Source organism: Solanum dulcamara, chromosome 11 (genome assembly GCF_947179165.1).
Source record: "Solanum dulcamara chromosome 11, daSolDulc1.2, whole genome shotgun sequence".
NCBI lineage: Eukaryota > Viridiplantae > Streptophyta > Magnoliopsida > Solanales > Solanaceae > Solanum > Solanum dulcamara.
Window position 1 is genome coordinate 15,483,182 of NC_077247.1, and position 11,082 is coordinate 15,494,263.

Here is an 11,082-nt window from a genome sequence, read left to right on the forward strand (position 1 = left end):
TAGATTTTATAAATGATCACTATATGCATATTTTTATATGAATTGCATGATTTTAAGTCAAATTATAAATGACCATTCATGAAGCTATTTCGAAGTTTAGATTATGAAGTCAAATATGATTTTCATGAATAGATTACGAGTTCAATGATCTTCAAGTAAAGTTTTCATGATTTAAAATTGAGATTATGATTTTTATGATGAAATTTATAATGATGATAAAATTTAAGAACAAAGAAGTTATTATGGTGTGATAAGTCCATCTATATGTATGCATGTTTTTTCTAAGTTTCAAGTATAAGCTATGATCTTGAGTTCCAAGTTATATTCAATGAAAGCCTTATGAATGTTTGATAAGGTCTATAAATGAGTTTAAAGGTGCTCTTTGCAAAGAATCTTTGTGAATGATGATTCTATAATGTTTAAGCAAGTTAATAATAGGCTGAGTTAAGGCCCTACAAATGTTTTACGAATAAAGATATGTGATGATGAAAGGTCTACAATCACATTAAATAAGATAATATTAAGGAGATATTCTATGATTATGTTCTTATATTGGGTGGACGGGTAGTAGATATTCCCCCCCACACACATGATGATTGATTTTATGTTTTATGGTTTGTCTATTTCGTTGAGAGTTTACCTAGCATCTAGTGGACCTTGGGATCACAATTCTCTCCTGTAGAGAAGGAAAGAGACTCGTAGAAAGATCTCATTATCCCATAACAGTATGACACTATAGGATAAAGGATCGCAGATAGAAGAGGCCTGATTCCTTAGAGGATCACTCGTAGATGAGGCTTGATTCCTTAGAGGGTCGCCCGTAGTTGAGGATCAATCCTTCATGTATCTTAGTGGATCCACTTAGGCATATAGGAGTCTACATTGGCAATTAGCCTCCCCTTTTCCTCCGATGTATGGGTAAACATTGGGACTCCATGTTGTAGCTCACATTGTTTATGTCGGTTAACGGTCGCTCTCACTAAGTTAGAAGGTCCTTATCTCAACTTTTAAGGTATTTATTACTATTACTACTAATATATTTCACATTTCCATGATCTCTTATAAGGTTAAAAGTCTTATCTCACAAGTTATATGACATGAAGTAAGTTTTACTACGATGTTTATGATGCATTGACCACATGTTTTTAATATGATTTCCAAGACTTATTTCACACTTTTCATTACATTGGTCATGCATCCTATATTCATATGGTTTATGCCTTATATCATTGTTTATGCATATCTCACATACTTAGTACATTCAAACATACTAACACATATTTTGCTTACATTATCTCATAATATAGGGATGGACGACACTCACGATTACCCAGATCATGACTAGAGTTTTCTTTAGAGTTCTAAGAGTTAGTGAGTCCTTATTCTACAGAGGAAAAGACTTTATTTCATCTTTCTTTTTCTTAAACATTTCTTTTATTGCTAGGGTGAGGAAAGGCATATTTTGATTGTGTATTGGTGTAGTCCATTTTGGAAGTTTATATAGTTGGGTTTTCCTAAGTCCCTTACCCCACTTATTATTACTTCCGCTTATATTTATATTGTTCTTTACCTTATGTAGGTAATAAATGCTAAGATTGCTTATGGTTGTGTTCCCTTGCATCCCAATCACCGTGTTATGACTAAGCCATAGGTTGGGTCATGAAATATATAGAACTATTTTTAATTATGGTTATTAAGGTAAAGATGATTTTCATGAATTCATTATGAGTTCAATGATTTTCAAAGGATGTTTTCATGAATAAAGTTGAGATTGTGATTTAATGAGGAAAGTTATGATGATGATCAATTATGATCTAAGATAGTTGTTATGGTATAATAAGTACAATTCTCATACAATCATGTTTAAAGATGGTGATAAGGATAATTCTCACCGAATTTATAGATTCTTACGAATCACTAAAGTTAATGAGCTACTCCTAATATGTTTCACAAAGATAGATTGATTGGTAGTTGCTATCTTTCCCTATAATGTTTATGACCATGTTTTAAATGAATTCCATTTAGATATTGAATAAGCACCGAGAAGACTTATAGATGGAGTTTTGTTCGATAACATAGTTAGTTACCCAAAGTAATCATTATATCAACCTAAAGTCCTAAACTATGTTACCCACATAGGATCGCCTTCATGGCCTAGCTAGTAGATCGATATATAAAATAGTTGAGTTGAGATGAGTACTATGACAGAGTATACCCTGGCAAGGTAGCCTTCCCCTTCTTGATGTGGGTATCATCGGATTCCATGTTATAGCTCGCATGGTTTTAAGATATTGGTTAAAGTTCTAATCTCACACAAGTTGAATGTTAAGCTATGAGATTTACTATGAGGTTCTGCGATGCATTGACCATAAGTTTTCATTTCATTTCAAATTCATTTAAGCTTTGTTCATGTTCATTATGTTGTTCATGCATGTTATGTCATATTGTTCATATTCCTTTACTTGTTCATGCATATCTCACATACTTAGTACATCCTATGTACTAACATATATTTTTCCTACATTGTCTCATAACATAGAGACGGACTACACTCACAATAATCCTATTCATGGATAGAGTTGCTTAGAAATAAAGAAGTTGGTGAGTCCTTATTCATTGAGGTATTGACTTTCTTTTCACATTGATACTTTTACTTTTTCTTATGTTTCGGATGAGCTAGGAGATTTCTTAAGCTCCTATCAAAGTCTAGAATAGAGGCATGTTTATACGCTATGTGATGTAGTCTAGTTGGGCATCAATTAAGTTTTTTATCCCTCATAAACATTCCCTTCAGTTGTTACTTCCGTTTATATTCTATGTTTTATTACCTTATGAATTCAATTTATGCTAAGATTTCTTGGTTAGGATCCCTCGTAATCCTGATCGTCGTGTCACAACTTAGCCTTAGTTAGGGTCGTGATAAACTTGGTATCAGAACATAAAGTTTAGAAGTGTCCTAGGGAGTCTAACATGCCGCATTAAGTAGAGTCTTGTTTATTGGTGTGAAGTGTGCCACATCCATGAATAAGAAGCTATGAAACGTATTGCCAAAATCTCACTTCTTTAATAATTCATGTCGTGTAGTAGAGTGGTACACTATGTTTTTCCCTCTAACACTTGTTCTTTATCATTTTTAGAAAAATGGCTCAACAAAGATACCCCTCTAGAAGGAATGTGGTTGAAGAGGAGCAACAAGCTCCGAATGACCCCTTCAATGACCAAGTCTCTAATGCCGAGGTTTGCTTGGCTTTTCAACTACTTATGTCATGACCCATGCCTAGGGCCTAAATGCGACACGATAAATAAAGCACTCAGAGGTACCTCAACCAAGTCTCTTAGTATTCATTAAGCATTTCATCGGTTATGATAAACAATAAAAGGTAGAAACATAAGGGCTAATCGGGACTAAGCAGGGGGGAGGAGGGGTCTACATTACACAAGAGTCACACTCAACAAAATATCACTTACTATGTCCAATAATACTTCTATATTTAAAGACTTGGCGGGGGCTAAGACATATCCCTAGCTCACTTCAATATTTAATCAAGGCTACCAAAATGAAACTAAATGTATAAATATAATATAAGCTAGGAAAGGGTAGGAGTGTTTTTCCTAGTTCATGGGAACTTACCACTAGAAGTATCCCTCAATGATCAATCTAGCCATAAGGAGGAGAATGTGGGGCAACACCAGTTCCAACATAATGATATCATGTAGGCAAAAATATGCATTAGTACTTTGAATGTACTAAGTATGTGATCATTCTAAAATAAAGGACATTAAGTCATATATATAAACAATATGCATGAGTGAATAAGTGCATGATACACATCATATGAAACTTTAAAACAATCATTTTGTGGGAAAGTTACCTTAACCGATATTAAGACCATGCGAGCTATTACATGGAATCCAATATAACCCTCTACGTTGTCACGGGGAGAATACTTGTCAGGTAGAACTCCATTAACTTTAAATATTCTTTAACTTTAACTTTAATGGTCATCATGATTGGGATTGTAGAGGTGGTGGTGGTGGTAGGCCTCAAGGACAAATTTCTCATAGCCAACAGGCTCAAGAAGGTGGACAATGCACCAACCACTTCCATGTTTTGCATAGGAGGCAAGAGTTTGAGGAAGAAATAAATGTTGCTACAGGTATGTTAAAGGTCTTTCCTTTTGATGTATATGCATTGTTAGATCACGGTGCCAACTTGTCTTTTGTTACTCAACTTGTAGCAACCCCTTTGGGAGGATGCTACTTACGAAACGAAAGGTAGTTTTTTATTTTTTTTTAAAAATCACAAATAGTCAACACCATTGCGGGTCTAGAAAATATACAAAACTCGAACCAGTAGTTATTACAAAACTATTATCTTCCTTTGTGAAAAATAACAAGCCAACATATAAACGCAGTACAGGCATGACTTGAGTTAAAAGCACACTGCAAAATAGCAAAACTAGTCACCCTATTCAAGTTACAAGCATATAGTTTTATTTTCACAAGCCACATGTATCATGTACAAGTCCCCGAACATATTTACAAAAACTAGATGCATATGCAGATGTGATCTTCACAAGGGCTCCAAAAAGTCTACTCCAAATGGCCATCTTCATACCTCATCCGCACATTACCTACGATAGAAAACAACTATCGCTAAGCATAAAGCTTAGTGGTGTAAAAATTTTGAGCTTGGAACCATTAAATTTTTCAACTCCCTGGTTCATCGCAAGTGGTTCAATAAGGTAAAAGTAAGACCAGTGAACAAGTATATCAAAGCATCGAATACAAACCTTGAAGAGTTTCAAAATCAATATCAATATTCGAAGGCTCAAGTATCAAGAAACTTATAATTCAATTCGAAAGAGTTGTCAAATAATAAATTTTGCCCATTAGGTACATCATGTTTTCACACTAAGCACAATCAATATCAAGATGGACCGAAGCCCCAAAATCAATATGAACCAAAGCCCATATCAAGAAGGATCGTCACCCAATATCAAGAGAATCAAGAACCATGTTGAAAGTGGCTTTCAACTCGTACTCGAGAATGGGCGAAACTCCATCATTAAGATGAAATGTAAATCCAAAGTCAAGATGGGCAAGATCCGAATCGAGAGACATGCCAATGTTGATGAAAAGTCACTGTAACAAGAAGGACAAAGTCCCATCAAGAATACAAAATGATCAAGCAATTCGTACAAGTGGGCGGTTTAGCAAAAGTTTTGCAATACTTGAGATAATAGTCATACCAAAATACAAAACAAAGAGCAAGGACACAACTCATCAAAATACTTCAAATTTCAGAAAAATAAAATATTTTAAGTTCAAGTTTATACAGGAACCTTGGCATTTTAGCATACAACGGATTCTACCATGACTCGAGGAGCTCACTTTCTCTCCGCCATAGACCATCCAAAATCCACTTCGTCAAACAGTAACTCTTAGGTAGTATAAGCATATATACACCTTAAATACACAATCAAATATCTACTTAAGTTTAAGAGTCTAATCATATCGAAACTAAACATGAAATTAATAAAAATCAGACTAAACTATTCAAACTGGAATTTTGGACAGCCTACTATCTAGTATTATTGCTCAGTTTCGAAGGGGTAAATGGTAGAAATAGGATTTGTGGGCTCAATGAAAGTTATATAAATATGTCTTAGGGTCGCAAAAATTTTTTAATCACCCCTAAAGAAATTATGTACAAAAGGATATGCCCAAAATACCAACAGCTGTCCTTGTAGGATTCCAAAACAAAATCTGGGCAGCACCTCCCCTATACTACATCACCCTTTTTTGAGTAGCTAAAAGAAAACTTGGGTTTCTGAGACTAAATAAAAGTTCTATCCCTATGAAATATATTTCCAAATCATCTTGAATCACTCGAAACGAAGCTTTACATAAGACGTTATACTAATATTACTAGTAGTAGTCATATCCAAAAACGGGTTTGTTACGAAGAACAAGAACCTCTTCGCTACCCCAACTATAAATTTTACATTATTAAACACCTCTATTTGATCGAAGAACACCTTCAATAATTAATTAACGGAACAAAATTGGAGGGCTTAGCTTTCTTCCTTGTTAGTGCTGTAGTTACTCTCTCTTATTCTCTAAGTTTTTCCTCTCAAATTTCTTAGTGTAAGGCTGAAAAATGACTTCTTAGTCATCTTAACATGTATATATATGTTTCCTTAAAGTGTGACACATGGCAGCCCCTAGGGGTGGAACATGCCCATCTTCTAGGGTGCCACCTCATCCATGCACCCAATTCAAAGCTTCCATGTGGCAGCGTGGGGTCCACCCCAAGTAGGTGTGTCACCTACTTGGTCCAAGTAGGTGCTATGCCTCTTTTTACCTCTTCCATGGGTTCGTAATCCCGTCTTAATTTAGGAACCTATGTAATCCTCTATCTAAGCTCGATGTGTACTCAAGTAGCTTTGTTACGTAACACATCCCAATTAATAGCTTACGTAGAACTTCATAGATAACGTGGATAACTTGGCAATCCTTTATAAAAACCATAAAAAGAAAATTGGGGTGTTACAACTCACCCCCCCCCATTAAGAAATTTCATCTCAAAATTTACCTTATACTCAACACAAATGTGGATAGTGAATTCGCATATCCTCTTCTCGCTCTCAGGTTGCTTCAGTGCCAGAGTGATTCATCCAAAGGACTTTTACTAAAGGAACTTTCTTGTTCCTAAGCTCTTTTGTCTCACGGGCCAAGATTCAGATAGGTTCCTCATCATATGTCAAGTCAGGACTTATCTCAATGGATTCAATAGGGAGAACATTAGATGGATCTGAGCGATATCTTATAAGCATAGAAACATGGAAGACATTGTGGATTCTATCTAACTCTGGTGGAAGAGCCAATTTATATGCAACTGGACCAACTCTCTCAAGTACTTCATATGGTCCAATAAATCGAGGACTAAGTTTTCCTTTTTTGCCAAATCTCATAATCTTCTTCCATGGAGAAACCTTTAAAAAGACCTTATCTCCTACTTGATACTCAATTTCATGCCTCTTAAGATCAGCATAAGACTTTTGTCTATCTGAAGAAATTTTTAGATGATCCTTGATGAATTTTACATTATCTTCAGTTTGTTGCACAATCTCAGGACCAACCAGTTTTCGTTCACCAACTTCACTCCAGCAAAGAGGAGTTCTACACTTTCTCCCATATAAGGCTTCGTATGGAGGCATTCCTATACTTTATTGGTAGCTATTATTATAAGAAAATTCTATCAAGGCTAGGTGTCTATCCAGACTTCCTTCAAATTCCATAATTCAAGATCGAAGCATATCTTCATAGATTTGAATCACCCTCTCGGATTGACCATGTATCTAAGGATGGAAGGATGTACTAAAGTTCAACCTAGTGCACAAAGCTTCTTGCAATCTAGTCCAGAATCTAGATATAAACTTTGGGTCTCAGTCAGATATAATAGAAATGGGAACCCTATGTAACCTCACAATCTCCTCAACATATAATTCGGCTAGACATTCAAGTGGGTAGTCCACCTTGATGGCCAAAAAATGAGCACTTTTGGTTAGCCTATCAACTATAACCTAAATTGCATCATGATTTCTTTGAGTGCATGGAAACCCAGAAATAAATCTATAGTTATTATTTCCTATTTCCACGCAGGTATCGACAAGGGTTGTAACAAACTAGTCGGGACTTGATGCTCGGCCTTTATCTGTTGACAAACTAAGCATCTAGAAGTAAACTCCACAATGTCCTTCTTCATACCATTTCACTAGTAGTGTTCTTTAATGGTTTGGTACATTTTAGTACCTCCCCGATGCATTGCATATGGTGAAGTAAGTGCGGCATTCAAAATTTCTTTTCTCAAATTGTCATCTTTAGGGATACATAACCCGTTTTGATAAAGTAGAACACCATCCTCCCTAATTTAAAATCAAGCTTTTCTCCAATTTGAGCTTTTTTGATTAATTTCACCAACTTCTCGTCTAATTTCTGTGCTTCTTTCACCTGTTCAAGTAGAACTGGTTTGACTTGCAAACTGGCAGCAATAGACCATCAGAGTTAAATACAAGATAAGCATTCATGGCTCTTAATTTAACAAACAAAGGCAAGTGGCGTAGCGATAAAATAGCAAGGGCTTTACGACTTAGAGCATCTGCTACCACAGTGGCTTTACTCGAATGATTGTAGTCATAATCTTTAATGAGTTCAAGCCATCTATGTTGCCTCAAATTCAACTCTTTCTGTGTACCCAAATACTTTAAACTCTTGTGATCAGTAAATATGTGACACTTTTCGCCATATAATTAATGCCTCCTAATTTTCAAGGCAAACATTATGGTAACTAGCTCAAGGTCATGAGTAGGATAGTTCAGGTCGTGTGGTTTCAATTTTCTGTAAGCGTACGCAAAAACTTTCCCTTCTTACAGCAAGACACATCCCAAACAACAATTAGAGGCATCACTATATTTCACATATTCCTTCCCTACATTTGGTGGAGTAAGTATAAGAGCTTGTGTTAATAAGGATTTGAGCTTTTCAAAACTATCCTGGCATTTGTCATCCCATACAAACTTGTCATCCTTCCTCAAGAGTTTAGTCAAAGGGGAGGCTATAATGGAGAAGCCTTTGACAAACCTTCTAAAGTATCCCACTAAACCCAAGAAACTTGTTAGTTCAGTTAGACTTTTAGGTTGTTTCCATTCAATAATAGCGTGAATTTTACTAAGATCCACTTTCACACCTGCCGCCGACACAATATGTCCCAGAAAGGCTACTTCACCAAGGCAAAATTCACATTTAGACAACTTGGCATAAAACTTCTTCTCTTGCAGAATTTGCAAAACAATTCGAAAATGCTTTCTATGATCTTCATTATCCTTGGAATATATTAAAATATCAGCTATAAATACCACTATAAATTGATCACGATAAGGCTTAAACACGCGATTCATCAAATCTATAAATGTCGCGGAAGCATTCGTCAACCCAAATGGCATCACCAAATATTCATAATGGCCATACCGAGTCCTAAAAGCATTTTTAGGGACATCATGTTCCATCACCCTCAGTGGTGATACCCAGACCTTAAGTCAATTTTTGAGAACATATTAGCACCTTTTAACTGGTCAAATAAATCGTCAATCCTAGGCAGTGGGTATTTATTCTTAATTGTTACCTTATTCAATTGCCGGTAATCAACACAAAGACTAAAGGTACCATCTTTCTTTATTACAAATATCATAAGAGCTCCCCAGGGAGAAACACTCGGGTGAATAAAACCTTTCTCAAAGAGTTCTTGCAATTGATTTTTCAACTCTTTCAGTTCTGCCGGAGCCATTCGATAAGGCGTCATAGAGATAGGAGTGGTTCCAAGAACAACTTCTATGGGAAATTCAACCTCCCTTTTAGGGGGCAGTCCGAAAATATTTTCAGGGAAGACATCAACAAATTCACACACAATGGGTATATCCTCAAGGCTTGGACCTTCTAGGCGTGTATTAAATATATGAGCAAGATATGCTTCACAATCTTGTCTAACCATCTTCTTTGCCACTACTGTAGAGATGATATTAGACGTCAATGATCTTTCACCTTGAACAATGATATATGAAAGTGAAGGAACTATAAAGGTCACATGCTTTGACCTACAATCAACTACGGCATGGTATCTATAAAGCCAATCCATATTGATAATGACATCATAGTCTTGGAAATCCAATGATGAGCAAACATACGCATGTGTAGAACCAGAATCAAATAATATAACAATACATAAGTCGAATAAGTGAAATTTACCAACAACCACATCCGCTCCATCCTGGTCATCCCTCTGTCTCATCGCATAAGCTCGTGCTGTAGATCTTGACCCACCAGCTAGATTGGTTGTACCTACACCTATTGTTTGTGTGTTTCTAGATCTTGCACCTCTATTCCCTTGAGAGGGAGTGGTAACAAGTTTTTTAACCGAGGCTTCCGTATGCGGAAAAGACGTGGGGTTAGGATTAGGACAATACCTCACCTTATGATCGAAGCTCCCACAATTAAAATAAGTGCCAGAAGCTCTTCTATAAGTACCAAAGTGATTTCTTCCACATTGTGCATAGGTGGGTATGCAAGTCTTATCTCGGCCATAGCTTGGAGTGTTGGCAGTAAAGGAACTTGATCTATTCTGCTTATGTTGGGCTAACTTACAAAAAGTATTAGCTTGGGAACTGTCAAACCTCCCTTTTTTTTGATGAACCACACAAATCTGCATAAGCTTTCCTGAACTTATGTTCATTTCTACCAGCTTGTTCCTTGTCGATCCTTTCCCAAGTAAGAGCAACTGAAACTAATTTACAAAAGTTTTCATGTTGTAGGACCGCTATAGATTTTTTGATAGAATTATTCCAATCGTCTTCGAATCGCCTTCACTTATCTTTTTTGTTATTAGTAATACCCCCAGCATAGCGCGACAGCCTGAGAAACATCTGCTGATATTCAGCGATAGACATACTCCCTTGCTCTAAATTTAAGAACTCTTTTTTCTTTATATCATGATAAACAGGTGGGACATACTTCTTATGAAATTCTTTCACAAAATCATTCCATGTAAGAATAGGAGGTTTGGCCCTGGCATTTGGTACACTTATCGACCAATCATAGGCATTTTTTGTAATAGTGAGACATTATTCTTAATTTTGGCAGCATCTGAACACTCTTTCAATCCATTCCAACTACTACTCGACATTTGTAGGGTCAACAGTTCCTTCAAACTCAACTCCATCCATTTTTCTCATTTCTTAAAGTTCATTTAATCAGGGTTAGGCACTCTTCTAGCCATGTGACAAGAAATTGGCCATTTGTTGAAAAGAGGGATCAACAGCAAGAGCACTATAACTCATTTGAAGGTGTGGCCCAACTCTCGTACCTTGATTACTTCTTGCTTCATATCCCCTTGTACTAGGAGGATTAGAATCATAAAAATGTTCCCCAACCCTTTCTTGTAGGTTAAGTTGGGCATTAGAGGTATTTAAACTCTCGCGGGCGGCTTCCATAAGCCTATTAGAGGTAAAAGATGCCACGAATTAA

The 11,082-nt window shown here is 36.2% G+C and overlaps 1 protein-coding gene across 1 annotated transcript; it reads right to left on the reverse strand.

Annotated features, from left to right (window-relative positions):
* Window positions 1-7,872: 7,872 nt before the first annotated feature.
* Window positions 7,873-10,781, reverse strand: LOC129872432 (uncharacterized). Its single transcript, XM_055947424.1, has 5 exons — window positions 10,735-10,781; window positions 10,451-10,623; window positions 9,341-10,317; window positions 8,437-8,888; window positions 7,873-8,047 (listed from the first exon to the last, which is right to left on the reverse strand). The coding sequence occupies exons 1-5, from the start codon at window positions 10,779-10,781 to the stop codon at window positions 7,873-7,875; spliced, it is 1,824 nt and encodes a 607-aa protein (XP_055803399.1).
* Between the last annotated feature and the right edge of the window lie 301 nt (window positions 10,782-11,082).